Here is a 21,797-nt window from a genome sequence, read left to right on the forward strand (position 1 = left end):
CAGCGTGCGCTTGTACTCGCGCATCTTGCGATCGCGCTCCAGTGAGTGAATTAAGGACGGTACGTTGTCCTTGTAACGGGGATCCAGCAGTAATCAGCACAAGTTAGAATGTGGGCAACTCGGCGGTTGTTGTGGAGACACTGCAGCATGTAATCGCTCATGTGTGCCAGGCTGCCCAGAGGCAACGAAAGGCTGTCCTCTGTGGGAGGTGTATTGTCTGTGTCCTCTGTATCCCCCCAGGCCACGCACCAGTGATGGCCATGAGCTGGCCTGGGTGCCACCCTGCTGTGAACATGGTTCCATCTCCTCCTCCATCTCCTCCTCCTCATCCTCCTCATCCTCCAGAACTGTGCCCCTGCTGGACAAATTTTTGTCCCTGGCGTTTGTGTGTGCAGGAACCCACCCTCGGAGCCCCTTGCGAATGACTGCCCTGAAAGCCTTGGAAATGTTACCTCTTCATCCTCCTCCTCCTCCTCCTCATCCTGTGCCACATCCTCTTCCATCATCGCCCAAATTGTTTTTTCAAGGAGGCATAGAAGTGGGATAGTTAAGCTGACACCGGTATCATCGGCACTGGCCATGTTGGTGGAGTACTCAAAACAGCGCAACAAGGCACACAAGTCTCGCATGGAGGCCCAGTTATTGGTGGTGAAGTGGTGCTGTTCCGCAGAGCGACTCACGCCTGCGTGCTGCAGCTGAAACTCCACTATGGCCTGCTGCTGCTCGCACAGTCTTTCCAGCATGTGCAAGGTGGAGTTCCACCTTGTGGGCACGTCACATATGAGGCGGTGAGCGGGAAGGCCGAAGTTACGCTGCAGCGCTGACAGGTGAGCAGCAGCAGGGTGAGAACGCCGAAAGTGCGCACAGACGGCCCGCACTTTCTGCAGCAGCTCTGACATATTGGGGTAGTTTTTAAGGAACCTCTGCACCACCAAATTCAGCACATGCGCCAGGCAAGGGATGTGCGTCAAGCCGGCTAGGCCCAGAGCTGCTATGAGATTTTGCCCGTTATCGCACACCACCAGGCCGGGCTTGAGGCTCCCTGGCAGCAACCACTCATTTGTCTGCTGTTCCATGCTCCTCCACAACTCCTGCGCGGTGTGTGGTTTTTCCCCCAAACAGGCAAGTTTTAAAACTGCCTGCTGTCGTTTACCCCTGGCCGTGCTGAAGTTGGTGGTGAAGGTGTTACGCTGTCCGGATGAGGAGGCGGTAGAGGGTGAGGAAGCGGAGTAGGAGGAGTTAGGAACAGGAGGCAAACTGAAGCGCCCTGCAATCCTCGGTGGTGGAAGGACATGCGCCAAATTGCTATCCGCCTCAGGCCCATCCGCCACTGCATTTACCCAGTGTGCTGTTTGGGAGATATAACGCCCCTGACCGTGCTTACTGGTCCACGTATCGGTAGTTAGGTGGACCTTGGCACAGATGGCGTTGCGCAGTGCACACCTGATTTTTTCCCCCACTTGGTTGTGCAGGGAAGGGATGGCTTGCCTGGAAAAGTAGTGGCGGCTGGGAACGACGTACTGTGGGACAGCCACCGACATAAGGTTTTTAAAACTGTGCGTCTCCACCAGATGGAATGACAGCATTTCAAAGGCCAAGAATTTTGAAATGCTGGCATTCAGGGCCAGGGATCACGGGTGGGTAGGGGGGTACTTCCTCTTCCTCTCAAGTGTTTGGGAGATGGAAAGCTGAACGCTTCCACGGGACATTGTGGAGATGATTGGTGACCCAGGTGGTGGTGTTGCTGACAGATCGTCTATTTGCGGGGTGGCAGGTGCCGGTATCACTACAGATGTGGATGGAGCGGCCGAGACTGCAGCAGAAGAGGAAGCAGGATGAGCCAGAGACGTTTCTTGGTTTTGAAGGTGTCTACTCCACTGCAGCTCGTGCTTTGCACTTAGATGCCTGATCATGCAGGTTGTCCTCAGGTTTAGAAGGTTTATGCCTCGCTTCAGGCTCTGATTGCACAGGGTGCAAACCACTCGTGTCCTGTCATCAGCACATTTTCTAAAGAACTTCCACGCTAGAGAACTCCTTTGAGCTGGCTTTGGTGTGCTCGTTCCCTTGCTGGGTTGGGCAGTAGCAGGCGTAGTGTCTAGGGCACGGCTGCTCCGCTTCTGCACCCTGATCCCTCTTCTGCTGTGCTGGTGGCTCTGTGTGACCACCGCCTCTTCCTACAAACTACTCAGGTCACCTGCATGACCCTCATTCCATGTGGGGTCAAGGACCTCATCGTCCTCCACATCATCTTCCACCCAGTCTTTACCCCTGCCCTCCTTGTCGGTCTCCACAATTGCGATGGTCCTTGCATGTACTCATCTTGAGAAATAAGTGGTTGGGCATCGCTGCACTCAATCTCTTCCACTTCTGGGGCAGGGCTAGGTGGATGGCCCTGGGAAACCCTGCTGACAGAGTCCTCAAAAAGAAGAAGAGACTGCTGTATGGCTTGGGGCTCAGACTGCTTGCCTGATTTGCAAGGGGGTGAGGTGAAATATGGTTGGACATCGGCTGCAGGTGCCAACTCTGACCTTTCTGCAGTAGACTGGGTGGGAGACAATGTGAAGGAACTGGAGGCACAGTCAGCAGCAAACCAATCTACTATCGCCTCTACTTCTTCTGGCCTCATCACTTCTAGAGGCGTATGATGCCCTACCAAATACTGATGCAGGTTCTGTCGCCTACTCACACTTGAGGAAGGTGTTTCACTTGTGTGTGTAGCTGGCACAGATCGACCACGTCCTCTCCTTGCAACAGGAGCTCTTCCAGCAGCACCACGACCCAGGCCACGGCCCCTATTTGACGGTCTCCTCATATTTCTGTAATTTATGATCTTGCCCTAGAAAGGTGTTTATTGAATAGTGGAACAAAACAACAACAGTATCGCACGGGTGTATCTCACAGTCAAATATGCAAACTATGCCGCAATTTAATGTTTTTTACCCCAAAAGGGTGTATATTGAATAGCGGAATAGGAAAAAGGATAAAAAACGGTGTATCTCACACGTACAAACACAGACTAGGCCCCGATTAAAATTTTTTGTACCCTAAAGGGAGGATGAGGAAGAGGAGTAGGAGGAGTTGGGAACAGGAGGCAAACTGAAGCGCCCTGCAATCTTTGGCGGTGGAAGGAGATGCGCAAAACAAATTTAAAAGGTGTATCTCACACGTACCGATACAGACTATGCCGTAATTTAATTTTTTACACTCCAAAAGGGTGTATATTGAATAGCGGAATAGGAAAAATTTTATAATACGGTGTATCTCACACGTTCAAACACAGACTATGCCCCGATTACAATATTTTGTACCCTAAAGGCAGGATGAGGAAGAGGAGTAGGAGGAGTTGGGAACAGGAGGCAAACTGAAGCGCCCTGCAATCCTCGGCGGTAGAAGGAGATGCGCCAAACAAATTTAAAAAGGTGTATCTCACATGTACCGATACAGACTATCCCGCAATTTAATTTTTTACACTCAAACAGGGTGTATATTGAATAGCGGAATAGGACAAATTTTACAAAACGGTGTATATCACACGTACAAACACAAACTAGGCCCCGACTACAATTTTTTTTACCCTAAAGGCAGGATGAGGAAGAGTAGTAGGAGGAGTTGGGAACAGGAGGCAAACTGAAGCGCCCTGCAATCCTCGGCGGTAGAAGGAGATGCGCAAAACAAATTTAAAAAGGTGTATCTCACATGTACCGATACAGACTATCCCGCAACTTAATTTTTTACACTCAAACAGGGTGTATATTGAATAGCGGAATAGGAGAAATTTTACAAAACGGTGTATCTCACACGTACAAACACAAACTAGGCCCCGATTACAATTTTTTGTACCCTAAAGGCAGGATGAGGAAGAGGAGTAGGAGGAGTTGGGAACAGGAGGCAAACTGAAGCGCCCTGCAATCCTCGGCGGTAGAAGGAGATGCGCCAAACAAATTTAAAAAGGCGTATCTCACATGTACCGATACAGACTATCCCGCAGTTTAATTTTTTACACTCAAACAGGGTGTATATTGAATAGCGGAATAGGAGAAATTTTACAAAACGGTGTATCTCACACGTACAAACACAAACTAGGCCCCGATTACTATTTTTTGTACCCTAAAGGCAGGATGAGGAAGAGAAGTAGGAGGAGTTGGGAACAGGAGGCAAACTGAAGCGCCCTGCAATCCTCGGCGGTAGAAGGAGATGCGCCAAACAAATTTAAAAAGGTGTATCTCACATGTACCGATACAGACTATCCCGCAATTAAATTTTTTACACTCAAACAGGGTGTATATTGAATAGCGGAATAGGTGAAATTTTACAAAACGGTGTATCTCACACGTACAAACACAAACTACCGATTACAATTTTTTGTACCCTAAGGGCAGGATGAGGAGTAGGAGGAGTTCGGAACAGGCAGGAGGCAGACTGAAGCACCCTCAAATCCTTGGCAGTATGAGATGCGCCCCAAAAATTGGAAAGGTGTATCTCACACGTACCGACACAGACTATCCCGCAATTTAATTGTTTTTACCCAAAGCTGTAGATTGAATAGCGGAATAGAAAATATGATATCAAAAGGTGTATGTATCTCACACGTACCGACAAAGACTATCCAGCAATTTAATTGTTTATACCCAAAGGTTTTTATTGAATAGCGGAATAGAAAATATTATAAAAAAAAGGTGTATGTATCTCACACGTACAGACCCAGACTAGGCCCCAATTACTATTTTTTGTACCCCCAAAGGCAGGATGAGGAGTAGGAGGAGTTCGGAACAGGCAGCACCCTCAAATCCTCGGAAGTATGAGATGCACCCCAAAAATTGGAAAGGTGTATCTCACACGTACCGACACAGACTATCCCGCAATTTAATTGTTTATACCCAAAGGTTTTTATTGAATAGCGGAATAGAAAATATTATCAAAAAAAAGGTGTATGTATCTCACACGTACAGAACCAGACTAGGCCCCAATTACTATTTTTTGTACCCCCAAAGGCAGGATGAGGAGTAGGAGGAGTTCGGAACAGGCAGCACCCTCAAATCCTCGGAAGTATGAGATGCACCCCAAAAATTGGAAAGGTGTATCTCACACGTACCGACACAGACTATCCCGCAATTTAATTGTTTATACCCAAAGGTTTTTATTGAATAGCGGAATAGAAAATATTATCAAAAAAAAGGTGTATGTATCTCACACGTACAGAACCAGACTAGGCCCCAATTACTATTTTTTGTACCCCCAAAGGCAGGATGAGGAGTAGGAGGAGTTCGGAACAGGCAGCACCCTCAAATCCTCTGAAGTTTGAGATGCACCCCAAAAATTGGAAAGGTGTATCTCACACGTACCGACACAGACTATCCCGCAATTTAATTGTTTATACCCAAAGGTTTTTATTGAATAGCGGAATAGAAAATATTATCAAAAAAAAGGTGTATGTATCTCACACGTACAGACCCAGACTAGGCCCCAATTACTATTTTTTGTACCCCCAAAGGCAGGATGAGGAGTAGGAGGAGTTCGGAATAGGCAGCACCCTCAAATCCTCGGAAGTATGAGATGCACCCCAAAAATTGGAAAGGTGTATCTCACACGTACCGACACAGACTATCCCGCAATTTAATTGTTTATACCCAAAGGTTTTTATTGAATAGCGGAATAGAGAATATTATAAAAAAAAAGGTGTATGTATCTCACACGTACAGAACCAGACTAGGCCCCAATTACTATTTTTTGTACCCCCAAAGGCAGGATGAGGAGTAGGAGGAGTTCGGAACAGGCAGCACCCTCAAATCCTCGGAAGTATGAGATGCACCCCAAAAATTGGAAAGGTGTATCTCACACGTACCGACACAGACTATCCCGCAATTTAATTGTTTATACCCAAAGGTTTTTATTGAATAGCGGAATAGAAAATATTATCAAAAAAAGGTGTATGTATCTCACACGTACAGACCCAGACTAGGCCCCAATTACTATTTTTTGTACCCCCAAAGGCAGGATGAGGAGTAGGAGGAGTTCGGAACAGGCAGCACCCTCAAATCCTCGGAAGTATGAGATGCACCCCAAAAATTGGAAAGGTGTATCTCACACGTACCGACACAGACTATCCCGCAATTTAATTGTTTATACCCAAAGGTTTTTATTGAATAGCGGAATAGAGAATATTATCAAAAAAAAGGTGTATGTATCTCACACGTACAGAACCAGACTAGGCCCCAATTACTATTTTTTGTACCCCCCAAAGGCAGGATGAGGAGTAGGAGGAGTTCGGAACAGGCAGCACCCTCAAATCCTCGGAAGTATGAGATGCACCCCAAAAATTGGAAAGGTGTATCTCACACGTACTGACACAGACTATCCCGCAATTTAATTGTTTATACCCAAAGGTTTTTATTGAATAGCGGAATAGAAAATATTATCAAAAAAAAGGTGTATGTATCTCACATGTACAGACCCAGACTAGGCCCCAATTACTATTTTTTGTACCCCCCAAAGGCAGGATGAGGAGTAGGAGGAGTTCGGAACAGGCAGCACCCTCAAATCCTCGGAAGTATGAGATGCACCCCAAAAATTGGAAAGGTGTATCTCACACGTACCGACACAGACTATCCCGCAATTTAATTGTTTATACCCAAAGGTTTTTATTGAATAGCGGAATAGAAAATATGATATAAAATTGGTGTGATTTATAAATAGCACATGTGAACAGCAGTGTCTTATATCAGTCAGCTCTGCTGCAGGCTATGGAGGGGAAAAAAAATTCCCCTTTTAAGTTTGTAATTTTTAACTAGATTAGTACAGACTATGCCACAATTTAATTTTTTTAACCCAAGGGTGTATATTGAATAGTGGAATAGAAAAAAGTGTATAACTTTTGAAATCACTCAATAATAGCACATGTGAACACAGCAGTGTATTATCACAGTCAGCACAGCAGCACTGAAGGAAAAACGCTGCACACAGTAACTGATGAAAAAGACTTTTCTCCCTCCTCCTCAGTGGGCAAAAAAGATTGTTTTCACTGCACCCCACACACAGCAAAATCGATGTGGACCACTGACACCTGCCTATCTCCAGCCTCTCCCTAAAAGGATTGATAAGATCGGTCACTGCAAACCCCCCACACACAGCAAAATCGATTGTAGAACACTGACCCTAAAAATCAGCAGCCTCGCCCTAAAATGCCCTACAACTCGCCCTGCCTAAAACACTCCGACCTGTCCCTCAATTCTATTCAGACACAAATGATTTTTGCCTGTCTGTCCCTAATCAGCAGCCAGCACGTATGATGTGTGCTCTGTCCCTGAACTACAGCATAATGACGCAGCTGCGCTCCGTCTCAAACTTATAAAGACTTGGTCACATGCTTCAGATGGCCAATCACAGCTACTAATACATTTGTAGGCATGGCTGGGATGGCTTAAGGCACACCAGTTAAACGTTTGTTGATTGGCTGTTGAAAGCCCGCCATGAAAAGCATGCCAATGCATACAAAACCCGGAAATAAAATGACCGAACAAGGATTTTTATCCGAACATACAGTAAAGTTTTCGGGTCCGTGTTCGGGTAACAAAAATCCAATTATTCGGTACGAACACAAATAATACAGTCCGTGTTCGCTCAACCCTATTAAAGACTTTCCTCAGACCCATTACAGAACTTGTTTTACTCTTGCCTTTTAGAGACTGAACTTCCCTCCTGGGTTTGTTGGATTCCGTTTCTGTCACAAGAATGTGCCTTGGACTTTGATTGCCACTTCTTCATGCCTTATCTAGGTATTGTTGCATATATATGCATGTTCTTTTTTGTCTTTCAGGTCTTCAAGACAACTGCAAATTGCACCCGTGTTTATTTGCATTTGCATAACTACTTTTATGGTGTAACATAGTGGCATTTACAGTACCAGACGGGCAGTGTGCTTTTACACTTATATGTAAGATATAATATAATGCATAGTTATGGTAATGCCTACATAAATTATTTATCATACTGCTATCTTGTGGTTGTTTTGGTTATAGCACCATCTTTATCTGTTATATTCTTTCTGCCCCTTCCATTTTGTGATGTACTTCCTTTTCCTGTTCTTTCATTATGCTTGTGGGATGAAGATAGCCTCTTCTGTCTAGGCCTTATGCAATCTGCTTGCATCCGGTAACACATTACTATGTTTTGAAATGCAAATACCGTCTTTCATTCATCTGCCACATCTTGTTGTCTGCTATACCTGCTTCTTACAATAAAGACCCACAGTGATGAAATGGTGTTTGGTAAGTTCAGCCATCTGATAACGGCAGTCCACAGTGATTATATCTGTTTATACAGGCCAGGCATAGATCTCATAGGTGTAGACTTCTTGAGATTTCTCTGAGTGAAGAATTTTTCATAGAACAAAAAAAGCAATTGGGAATCTGCATTCTTATCCAACAATGCACACAAGATATTATGAAATAAAAATTTCAATTGGTTACCCATAGCTAAGTTTAGGATAACCGGAGTGATGTTTCTAACTTTAGAATAGTTCAAGTGTTTTAGGAGTTCACTGACTGATTTTACTCTTGATGTATATGAAGATTTGTCTGAATTGTATTTTTGTATATTCAATATAAATTGCATTGCCTTGCATGTTAAAGGTTGAAATGGATGAGCATATGTCTTTTTTTAGTTCTATGCAATCATATAATATTTGAACTATAATGTCAACATCCTCTTTAAAGTAGTAAAGAATGAAAAAACAACTCTTCTAAAGAAAGTAAACCTTTTAATAATAACAGACCTTCATTTTTATTTAAGTTTTCTTTATTTTGGCAGAAGTTAAAACACTAAGTCTTTATATCTTTTAGATGTAATGGAAGACACATGTTAACTTATTTCCTTTTCATCAGTAGCCCTTGGGGCTGGAAACAAAGACTGAATATATACATAAATATATATAATAACATATGGATGTGTACAGAATAGATACAATCAACATCATGATTCAACACAATACTGACTTTACATACTTTGGAATCTGGTAAATCCCAATTGCTTGTTCTTCTGTTCTTTGGCCATGGACACTTGGATTGCTTGTGTCTAAGTGTTAATAATGCTTGTGGAGGATTAGGCATGGCTGTACAACTTAATACAAGAATTATTCACATACATAACAAAACATACCAATGCCAACAACAACAATCATTTAAGGGCTAGCTGCCTAGTTGCTATACTGACCCAATGGTATTGACACTTTCACCCATTGTCTTGAATAAAAGTATCTAGCCTGGGAAAATCTACAGTATATACTTGATCCAGGTCTATGACTCAAAGGATTTATAAATATTTTGCTGTGATATTGTCTCAAGCATTCACTCAGCGGTCACAGATATTCCAGAGTTTACCTAATATGTTTATTTCCTATAATTGTCAGCTCCATCTACAGTGGGGTCCACAACTTGTCGATTGAGATCTACCTGTCAACTGTGGGCAGGTGACAGCTAGATTGCCATCGAGTACCTGCCTTGCCAACCGGCAAGTGCTTCTTACCCCCCTCCCTGACACTGATTGCCACAGCTGTGCAGAGAAGGAATGAGTTCAGGTGTCTTGCCATCTGAGCTATCAAGCTGGTAAGCGTTTAACCACTTAAGCCCCGGAGGATTTGGCTGCTCAAAGACCAGGACCTATTTTGCGATTCGACACTGCGTGATTTTAAAGGACAATTGCGCGGTTGTGCGACGCTGTACCCAAATGAAATTTACGTCCTTTTTTTTCCCACAAACAGAGCTTTCTTTTGGTGGTATTTGATCACCTGTGTGATTTTTACTTTTTGCGCTATAAACAAAAAAAGAGCAACAATTTTGAAAAAATAACAATATTTTTCATATTTTTTTTATATGAAATCCCCCCCCCCCCCAAAAAAAATGTAAAAATCAAAATGATTTTAACATTTTAGGCCAATTTGCTTTCTGCTACATATTTTTGGTGAAAAAAATCGCAATAAGCGTATTTTGATTGGTTTGCGCAAAAGTTATTGCGTTTACTAACTAAGGGAAAGATTTATGTAATTTTTATTGGTTTTTTTTTAACTAGTAATGGCGGTGATCTGCGATTTTTTTTTGCGGGACTACGATTTTGCGGCGGACAGATCGGACCCTTGACTGACATTTTTGACACTTTTGGGGGTACCAGTGACATTACTACACTTTCCGACCGCCCTGCGCAGTTTTGCGCTCGGCTGCACGAACCGACCTAGTACTACGTTGGTCACGCGCATGGTGCTGGGGGGCGAGCGCATTCCACTGGCGGCCCGCTCCCGCCCCCACTAGGCAGCGGGAATGCCGATGCACGGGGCTGGCAGCACCGAATGCTGGGACATCAAAGTTGCATCAAAGTCATTCCCTATGTTTTCCAATGATACCCATTCATATATGCGCAACTTAAAGTTGCAGCAACTTCAAAGTAATTCATGCACTACTTTGGTCCGTTCATGCAACTTAACTTGACATTGAATAGACTGCAATGTTATCCCTCAGAAGTTGCATGAAAGTCATACATGAATGTTATGCAATGCAACTTGTGTGCAACAGTTGTCCATTATAACTGGTCAAAGGCAAAGTCGTATCCACATTTTACCCATCCAAAGTTGCGTCAAAGTTGCATTGAAGTTGCACTCCAAATTCGGCACATAAGTGTGGAGTCATTCAAGTGTGAATGGAGCCTTAAGGCACTGCTGCCTCTGGCTGCTAGTCTTTTGAGATTGGAAGTAAGATTTGATGATCTCATTATTCTTCTCAGTGCTTTCCTTGACTAATTCAGTGTTCACTTCTCCCCCGTACACATCCTTAGCATAAATAACCAAACTGAAAACATAATTTTTAACTGGGTAGATACTTTTTATTAGGTATTACCCACAAATTGATACATATTTGTAAATATTAAACAAGCAAACCAAGAGGACAAGACCAAATCCAGGAATTCCTTTTTGCACTGCTGAGTGGCATATCTTAAACTCATCTTAAAAACATTGTTTTGTATATTTCATTTCTTTTGTGGCAAAATCATATAGGTGGGACTAAGCACGGTTCCCCCATTTGTTTTGCTGTCTGTAAATACTTATGTGTAGGGAATAGGAAATGCACTGGTGTTTTTCAGGAGGAATTCAAGACAAAGGTAGATTTTTCAGAGTACTGCTGGGGCACAAATAACAGGGCATTACATTCCCACTGAACTTCCACCTTTATTTTTTAATTTTAAATCCTAGTTAAAGCGGAGTTCCGGGCACAAAAACGATATTTTTTTTTTGTGCCCGTCCGCTAGTTCAGCCTAACCTGAAAAGGAATTGGATAGTTAGATTTTTTTTTTTAAAAAAACTCACCTTGTAATTGACGATCGTAAATACTCACCTCAGGGTACTTCCTCCCTCGGAGCCGCGGCTCACCCCGTCACTTCCTGCGCTGCGATGATTCCTGGGAGCTAAACGTCATCGCTCCCAGGAATCAATGGGACGGCACCGGCCCCGCTCGTCACTTCCGGGCGACGCCGCATTCCCCTGCTAAACAGCTTCTGGGCATGCCCAGAAGCTGTTTAGGAATGCGGCGTCGCACCGGAAGTGACGAAAGGGGCCGGTGCGGCGCATTCTGGGAGAAGAAAACGCGGAAGAAGACGCAGAAGAGGACCGCGCCGGCTTCAGCTGCCCACAAGAGAGATGGAAACGCTGTGGAAGAAATTTTATAAGTAAGTATTTCTTCTAAAAGGTAAGTGCGAACCGGGACAGATCAGAGGCTAGCCATTGTGGAATGTGCTAGCCCTGACTGTCCCGGGGGTATGTTCATTACAAAAATGACATCTGTGCCCGGAACTCCGCTTTAAGTTATTTAATAAAATTTGTGTAACCTAGAAGGCTCTGAATGATGTGTTAGATGAATTTACGAATTTACTTCATATCTATGGTTTCTATGCCATCTCATATAAATAAAGTACAACAAAGTATTCAGAAGTAAGGAGAGTATAGGAAAAAAACAAAAAAAACACGAAGAATAAAGCAGCCATTTCCATTTATTTGCTATCTTTATTTACATTGCAATATTTTATTTCATAATGTCCCAGACTGGGCATGTTTTATTATAAATTACAGCACTGCATAGTTGAAAATGCCTGAGGCTTGCGTCTACATTTTATAGAAGATACTTCACTAAAACTAGAGACATTGTAATACAGTGTGAGGACTACTTTGATATAAATAAGACTGTACAAAGACCAACTTTTTCTGAGAAAGAAAAAAATTAAATTTTATGGTCGCTAAAACAAAATGCAAGAAGAGTATATAAAAATACAAGTAAATTTACTGCAATATATGGAATATAATGTTAAATGTAAAACTGATCCCACAGAAGACTACTGATTAGGGTCCTAAGGGTAATACAATGACAAGTTAACAAGATCTTCAAACCCCTCTTGTAGGTTTATTAAAGCTACTTGGTCAGGAAAATGAACTCTGAGATAAAGAATACCCTGCAAAAAAGTGAGGGAATGCTTACCTTTTCTGCTGACTGCACCGCCAAACACTGCATCTTTGAAGAGGAATCCTTCGGCTGCTGAGAGAGTGATACTTTTGGGAATGTCAATCTCTTGGGTTCCCTGCAGTGGTCCTAACAACTTTCACATCACTACTGTGCCCAGTAGTGCCATGGATGTACCATTGTTTGCCGCAGAGGACACAGGTGATGTGTTGGTCTCTTATTAGACTTCAGCTGAACAGGCAGCAGGAAAGGTAAGTATCAGCTACAGTATCCTATATTGCAGACTATTCTTTTTTCCAGAAATTATTTTCCTGATAGGGTTTTCTAAAATATTCTACAGAGCAACCCTGTGTGAATGTTACAATTATACATCAAAACAACTTTTAGGGTCAGTTAATGTTATTGAGGATTATGTATTTTCAGAATCCATTTCTCAGTCATGTGACTTCAGTAATATGAATGTAACAAACATAAAGCTCATAAACTAATTATCCCAGCACCTAGCTGTTGCAGTCAACACATACCCTTAGTTTTTCATTGACAGTGGAATATTGCTTAGATCCCCCATAAAATACAGTATCTGCACCTTTTTAAGTAGTATAGAATATCTATACCCTTCGCTCATATCCCATACTACAATGCTGGATGCCTTAGCAACCTATCAACAAGTGCTGTCATTGCCACATAGGGGTGTACCTGCATTAATGCCAAAAGAAACCTTGGGAAGGTAATGTACATAGCCACCCATCAAAGGATCCAGATGGGGTTTCTTTGACAATTCATGCAGCTACAGTTATTTACTGACAACTTATTTAAGTTTCTCTTTGTTTACTATGAATCTTACCGGTTGCTCTGGGTAATTTTTATTCTGGACCGGATGTTTGCTTTTTACACATTTTACTAAATAAGTGAATAAGCCATCATCTTTTAAACATAAAATGAATATACTATGCAAGCACACATCATTGTTTAATGCTTCTCTGTATTATTTAATAAAATGTCATTGTTATGTTATACTTGTAGCTCCGCTTTCACCCAATGTAAGAAAGCTTTTGGAAAGGCGGTAACTTTTACCACTGCAAATGTAAGTTTTGATATTGATTTTCTTTCCCTAGAGTGCATCCTAGGGAGAGTCCATATAGCCCTTACAGGAATAACTGGTCATAGAGAGTTGCTTAAAGCCCAAGTTTAGTCAAAAAGATAAAAAAAAAAAATCAAGGGTATTACTTACAGAAAGTAAGGGCGGAAAGGGCGGACATAGTTGACACTCTTGATGAGTGCACATGGCAGATATGTCAGGTCTATTAACCCTTGCCACACCAGAATATTGCAGTGGCAGGGATAAGGGAGATCAAAGGTCGGAAGCTTTTAACTAAATCTGCAGCCAGCAACACAAGGGACACATCCCATTGACTGTAAGTAATGTCTCTTGTGCTGATTTTTTTTAAAACCGTTGTGACTAAACTTAGGCTTTAATGTGAACCTTTCTATTCTACTCTGTAAGAATGAAAACATAGCACTACCTACACAATGAGGTTCATCTACTATCTTAAACCAGATTGATCTTTCGCTAAAACATGCAGACTAAAGAGCGCTGTTGCCATTATGCAAATTTTGACTTTTTTTAATAGTAAACAGCTAAGCCCTTATCTGCTCTGCTGGTATACGCAGATAGAACTGACATATGACTGCTATAGAAACAGGCGTTTTGTATCATTGGCATGTAGAAGAGGCTTTTGTATCATTGGCATGTAGACTTATATTGACAGCCTACAGCCCCTTCCCTATGTGATGCAAGAGGATTTAGTTGCACCCACTGGAAGGATAACTAGGTCACATGAACAGACTGGAACAAATTTTTTGTTCATTATGTCCTGGTGAGTTTGTTCTAAGCTGATAAGATCATTTTTGGCACTAGTTTCTGTAAATGTGTATATATATATATATATATATATATATATATATATATATATATAAATAAAAGAATTGCTGTAATTTCATGGTTCGGTCTTAAATGTTCTCTGTCATCTGCCCGCTTGCTGGATAAGGCAGCAGCAGTTTATTAAACTGGTTCAATGTTCCAAAGCAGGTTGTTAGCAGACATGTAACTACAGAAGTTTCAAACCTGAAACAAGAAAACAGGAGCACCCTGCCTGGATGGGCAACATGGCAAGAGTATGTAAAGCATAATACTGACTGAAAAGAACTACAACTCATTAAACAGGCAAACCAAAATATATACTGTATATGCTTTTGTTTGAAGAAGCTATACTAAAGAAATAAGAAACATTTAGAATACAATCATAAAGCATAATTCTCAGATTTTAGATCACAAAAGGTAGAGCAATTGTGCAATTTGGTAATGATTTGAAAGGCATTACAGTAGTTTGCTATCAAATGTAGTGATACAAGCAAAGAGATCAATGGCAGAAACAGAATATGATATAAGAACTATCAAGGAACAATAGTTACTTGGTATATATAATATTGCGTTGTAAAAGAAGAGCCCAAGATTTTGCTTGCCTGGAGTAAAGAAATTGTTCTTGTGGACATCAATTAATAAGAAAAAAAGCTTTGCAAGTTATACACAAAAAAGTTTGAAAAATATTTTTTGCAAATTATGCCCAAAAAAGTTTGTAAAACTATTTCCAAAGTTTTAATACAAAAATATTTTGCAATAAAGTTTTAATATTGCACTTTGGTCTGTTTTAATCATTAATAGCTTTTTTTCAGGATGGGTATATCACTAATGTCAATGTTGCTGGTTATATGGTTTGTGGTGTGTACTATTGTCTTTTGATTGTTCTTTGTGATCGTTCCTTGACACGAATATTTATCTTCCGAGTTAAATTTTGTTTCACACATGCGCAGTGGCAACCATTTGTTTTTTAAAGGATGATGAACCTTTCAATTCATTGTTTGTTCGGCAGAAATTTTCCCAACTTGTCCTCTGATTTTTGTTTTTTATTTAAAAATGTCACAACCGCTTTCTGATTTGTGCCTATTAGCTGGCCAAACAATTAACGAACTGTCCCAAAGATTTTTGAACAATTTTTTGACTAGTGTATGGGCACCATTACTTAAAGTTTACTATGAAATCGAAATAATTATTCATTTATACAATCTTACCAGCGACCACAGAAGCACTGGCCTAAAGCCCAATGTCTGCCAAAACATTTTTTTTTTTAGTTTTGACAGTACATATAGTCAAGAACAATCCCCAGTGGGGAAAGACTGCTATTTTCTTTTTTTTTTTGTATAATAGGGTAGGGTTAAACCTTATCAAGTTATTTTAACTATCTGTCCCAGGGACAACTGCTCCCCACATTCCTTGTCTTTCTGTCATAGGTCAAAGGGGTTAAAGACAGCAGTAAAAAAAAAAAACAAAAAAGGTAATTAAGTTAATTCTTGCCATGCCTGGATAAAGCTCAAACAAGTTTTGGCTGCAGATGGTACTCAGTTCAGGATTTCCCCAGTGTAGAAAATGGGAGAAAAACTCCCCAATGAAACACAGGTAGCAATAACAATCTGGCAGGTCCTTCCTAACTCAATACAAAAAAATGTTTAGGGAGATTTCCATTTCAAGAACCCTTTGCTTTAAGGCATCCATTTGTCCTCAATGTAATCAATATATGATCAACAGTAGAACTTGTTGGTGTATACATTATAATTAATATACTGTACCGTAGCATTGCCAGTGTGTATTATGTATTGTGCAGTACACATGACAATGGTATAATTAACTGTGTACCAAACTGTCTTGCTGTGCATTTGAGGGAGGTGGATGGCACCCAGAATACAACTGTTTGCGGTGTTTTGAGTTTTTCTTCCCCTTGTTTTTCTTGGATTTTTTTAAACTTGTTTTCTTCCCTTTTTTACTCTCCTTGTACCACGGACCCCAAACTCCACCATTAAGCTTAGGGTTACTTCTTGGATCCTTTGGAGGATAACGCACTGGAACTGCAGATTTATTGAACTGTGCAAGTTTTCTAAGTAACTGCTTTACAACCTCTGGGTACTTTTCTGATAAATCAACTCTTTCATACGGGTCAGCTGTTATATTAAATAGCCACAAGGACTTTCCACTTGAGAGAGAAACCCGTTCATTGTGCCAACGGCTGAGTCCAACATTGGTGAAACTTTGTGGAGGTACCCAGTCTCCATAACCAGGATTTCCAGTAAGCAGTTTCCAGTGGTTCACCCTAATAGCAGATTGGATGGCAGTATTCCAAATACCAAATCCAGCTGCCCAAGAACCATTTCTTGCTTTGGTGTACATAGGATCTATATTGTGCAGAATGTCCAATCTTGGAGAAGGCCTTTTTTCACTTATTGCTTCCCATATGTCATATCCATCTAAGTGCATGTCTTCATCTATTTCTCCACCAGCCAAAGTTACTAATGTGGGAAACCAATCGGTTATATGTATGAGTTCCTTACACACATAACCCTTGTTCTTAAAAAGTGGGCTATGCACAAAACCAACGGCTCTTATACCCCCTTCCCAATATGTGCCTTTGCTACCACGCAAAGGCCAGTTGTTACCACCTGCCATTGGTTGCCCACCATTATCTGATGAATAAATAAGTACACTGTTATTATAGAAGCCATGTTTTTTCAAAGCACTGGTAATATTTTTGATTGCATCATCTAAACATGACAACATTGCAGCATATCTTCGCCTATTTACATTAGTAATGGATTTGTAATTTTCTAGATACGTTCCAGGAGCTTGTAAAGGTGAATGCACTGCTTGATAAGCTATGTAAAGGAATATAGGTTTCTTAGGATTGTGACTAGCCAAGATGTTCTGCACTCGTTGGGTATACATCTCCGTGGAATAAATACCATGATCATGATCCCATGCTGCATTATCATTCTCATATAGGTCATATCCACATGTCCCTGGGCTGTCACATTTATAATGATTGTAGTAATCTCCACTGCCCAAAAGCGATCCAAAGAAAGAATCAAATCCTCTATGCGTTGGCATGCATTCTTTACGATAAAAACCCAGGTGCCATTTTCCTACCATGTGTGTTGCATAGCCAATGTCCTTTAGTTTCTGTGGCAAAGTCAGGTTGTCCAGAGGTAGACAATTTGGTTGAGAAGGCCTTATTATCGAATGCTGGAGACCTGTGTGAATCTGGTATCTGAAAAAGGAGAAACATACGTTAGGTAAACTTTGTAATCATTTTTCCTTTTTGTTTTTCCTTTTTTAAGTAAATCATTGCCCAGATTTTGGACTTTTGAGTATTTAAAAGGTCTTAACATATAGTAAATGAGATTTGAAACAAGCTCCTACTGACATCTGTAGCCACAGTCACTGTAAAAAAAAAAATATTTCTGAAGCATTTATGTGAAACACAAAATGTTTTGGTTTGGGTATAGTGGGGAAGGGTTAGAATCCCTGTTAGTTTTTTTTCTGGCTGTTTGTAATGTCACTGGGACTAAAGTGAGGGAAATCCAAAAATAACCACCACAAAAGAAATAGAAGTAAAGATCTCAAATGGGGACATTTGTTCCAGTTCCAGTTTTCCAAGAGATTTACCTCACGTTGCAGTGGTTTCATCTCACTTCCTGTTGTGTGTACTGGACAGGAATTGAAGGGAAATCTCTTGAATGGGACACAGGTGAAAAAAAAACAAACAAAAACTGACAGAGGTTTTACCAATTTCATACTCCACCCATATTCTACCCAAAATGAAAAAAAAAAAAAAAAAAGATTTGTCTTTACATTTGCTTCAAGTTTTTATCTCTCAAACCACATGCCCTGTGTTTACAATAGAGAGCTGGAAGCCTGCCAAATTACTGCTGGGAGAGGGGAGATGGGTGAGCTGAGCTGCTGAGAGAAACATTTCAATCACTTCAATGATAAATATGATAATGAGTAGACTGCCAAATGCCCCAACATCCAGTTAATATGGTCAAAATTGAAAAAAGGAAGAAGAATGGACTTTTGGAGATGCCAACATAGTACAACAACATAAAAAAAGATATGTTTTTTTGTAAGAAAATTCATAAAATCACAGTTTTAAAAGAAAGAGGAGAAATATTTTGACACACATTGTACATAGCAAACATTCCTTATAGTGTTACTAAACCCAGGACCCTGCATTCACTATATCTGGCCCCCCACAGCACACAGAACATGGAAATGCAATGGTTTTAGTAAACATAAACTGCTAAATACCTTTTCTCATTAGTAGTTAGAGCAGTCTTGTGACTTCTATCAGTGTCTGGTTAACACTCGTATGAGGAATCTTCATTCTCCTCTGACTGTCCTATTAGGGTGCAGGACCCCTGACACTCTGTCTAGACAGTGCTGATTGGCCCTGTGCTGATTACATGCACTCTCCCAAGAAAAAAAAAACTCACTAGCAATACACACTAAACTGAGCATGTGCAGAGTGCCCTCAAGGCTCTGGTCTATCAGGAGGTGGTTTGGGGACTGTAGAAGAAGGGGAGGATCAGATAAGACAGGATCAAACAGCCTTTTTACACAATGCAGAGGATTAACCCCTTGGGTTCCACAGTGAGTATAACAAGAATGCTTTACTGCATATTAAATGCCCCCCATGACACCAACTGATCATCATACAAAAAATATATATAGAGGCTTCACTATTACTAGGTAGGTGTCCATCCTGGGCAGGTAGTTGCTCAAATCCTCAACATGTTTTGTGGAATGACCCCCTTCTTCAAGAGGTAAGGGAAGCAAGTTACAAAAATATGGCACTAACCAAAGAAAGGCACAGAAGTCTGGCTATATGCATGTGTCAAAAGCACCAGGGGGGCAGGTGTGTGAATAAAACAGGGTGGCAATGCACCACACAAAAGGCTGCATATTACCACCCCACTCCAATAAGCCAAAATATGCATCTATGACCATCTTGTAATTCAGGGGTCCATAGTATATGGTGAGTGAGCATTTTACCTGTTGGGGGAGGGATTTTGCACATATTGGAAGATCTACCTCTGGATCCCTTCTTACTCACGTGGATTACCATGGACTCTCTTGCTGTGTTGCATGAATTGTGGACTCATCTCTTTTTAATATTCATCTATTTATTTTTACGGCAGTTGCATTGTTTTGATTGCACTGCACTTTTTGTATATATGTATATGACTTTGGGGTGTTGGTGAATCGCCTATCAGTGTTCAGCTTGCGATCTCATTAGTCATTTTGTAGTAAATAGCACTTTAATTGCGCTGATTGTTCAGTTTGTACTCCTTCAGCCATAGATGGTGCAATTTTCTTTCCTGTAACCCTTGATTCGCTAGATTGATTCGCTCAATTCCCCCATCAGCACAGATAGTGTAGACAGGAGAATCCCTCCCGCTGAGCTATTGTGTCCTCCCGACGGTGGCAGCATGGGCAGTTGTCCCTGCTGGGAGAACACAGTGCTTATTGCTAGCAGCTATAGCCACTGGCAATAATCACATGAAAAATCCAACAGGCTGGTTGCACCCAAGCTGATTAATCAACTTGAGAACAATCAGTCTGTTCATACATAGTTCGAATCTCAACTGGTCCCTGGTTCGAACCGTCTATGGCCGGCTTTGCATTGAAAGTATGAGTGTTAGATAAGATACACACTTTTTACTTCACCTATTTTAATAAATAACATGGATTGCACACTAAACACAGTCAATGGTGCTAACACCATTTCACAGCTCTCCTATGCCATAGATACTAACCGTAATATATCCAACAAATTCACAAATGTTAAACAGTAAGTAAAAATGATCAGGTCAGCAATTACCATATGGTTAGTTTTAACATTTCAAGTATAAACAACACAAATATAATATCAGAAGGTCAGTACTTTAAGATAACAAAGTATGACAAAAATGCTATCACTAAAAGTCACAGGAAACAATTAATCTGCACAGCTGTAAGGGCCAGACCTAGTAAGCTCGGCTAATTTGAACTCAAGCATTTCATCACTCAGATGTTTATGACCATCAATCTTTTTATATCTGTAAGTCCATATGTGGACTATCAATCCTTTGTATCTTTAAGTCCATATGTGTGCACATCTTATCTTCTGGTAGTCAGAGGTCACAGACTATAGGACATCAAAGGCTAGCTCTGCTTTGTGAAAGTACACTTTCAAGAACCTCCCTCATTGTTAACAATGAGACAAGAGCCATATAGTATAATAGCAGACAGCTGTGTTAACTAGCCAGAAAATCTTTTTACTGTGATAGGAAATTTGCAGTAAGATAGAATGCCATATAGTTCACTTGTCTATTTAGGAAAAGGCTCTTGGAATACAGATTTGAGTGTTGCCTTGACATTTGCCTCCTGTATTCCACTGTACAGCAGCACTCAGATAAGGAGAGGGAGGGGAAGCACTTCAAATCAATCAAACTTTGCTGCAGTGTAGATAGAGGGAAGGGGAAAGCACAGAGCAGAGGGATGGAATCATCAGTTTGCTGCTGCTCCTTGATAGTTCAATCTGAAGGCTGACCAAGTTGTTGTGCTGCTGCAGTAGTTTAGGTTAAACATCTTGCTGAGCTTTAAGGGTGGGGTACCTGGATTAGAAGATTAGCTGAACAGAATTACAAATCTTTTGGCAGGTAAAATATGCCTCCCAACTTGAAAATAAAGGACACTTTAAGGTGATGGCAAAAGGTGGTGCCAGTGTTACACTGAGTAGAGTCTAGAGGGGAGGGAATTGGAGAAGAGGTTGTGTCTGCATGCCCATTGCATGTGGTGGACAGGTCACTTAAGGCCAAAAATTGCTGTCTGCCAGCAGAAATGTGAAACTGCTTAACAGTGGGAAAATCATCTACAGTACTACAGTACAGTACAGTATTCCATTTCAGGTGCAGGAGAAGTGCGGTCACCATCATTCTGTAACTGAATGAGGAGCCAATAAGTGCGGAGAGGTGTGAAAGTAAGAGTAAACTTCTTAGGTGTGGAGATGAGGGCTGGAATAAGGATTGTCCATCCATCTGGGAGGCATTGTATAGACTGGTGTGAAATTTCTGCCACGCCCTTCTCCTGGGCATCCACCTGGCATTGGGAAAGATCCTATGATGGACCTGCAGGGTTATAAATTGGAGGACTCAGACACCAGTCCATGCAATGCCTCCCAGATGGCTGGACACACGTTTTTTGGTCAGCATTATTTTTGGTACTGGTAGGTACAAAATATTTCCTTCTATTTGTCACACATACTTTCTTTTTTTAACTCATTTGACCTTGCACTACTGAGGTAATCCCATGCATTGATGTCACTGCCTCTACAATATTGCATTTATGCTTTACAACCAATACACTTAGTTTCACATGTG

The 21,797-nt window shown here is 41.3% G+C and overlaps 1 protein-coding gene across 1 annotated transcript in view; it reads right to left on the reverse strand.

Moving 5' to 3' along the window:
- Positions 1 to 16,105: 16,105 nt before the first annotated feature.
- Positions 16,106 to 21,797, reverse strand: part of ARSJ (arylsulfatase family member J) — a 165,923-nt gene continuing 160,231 nt past the window's right edge. The window contains exon 2 of the mRNA XM_082271013.1: positions 16,106 to 17,644. Within this exon, the coding sequence (XP_082127139.1) occupies positions 16,231 to 17,644 (1,414 nt within the window). The 3' untranslated portion in view covers positions 16,106 to 16,230. The remainder of the gene's footprint in view (positions 17,645 to 21,797) is intronic.

This window comes from Pelophylax lessonae (genome assembly GCF_965119305.1).
Source record: "Pelophylax lessonae genome assembly, chromosome: 1".
NCBI classification, from domain to species: domain Eukaryota; kingdom Metazoa; phylum Chordata; class Amphibia; order Anura; family Ranidae; genus Pelophylax; species Pelophylax lessonae.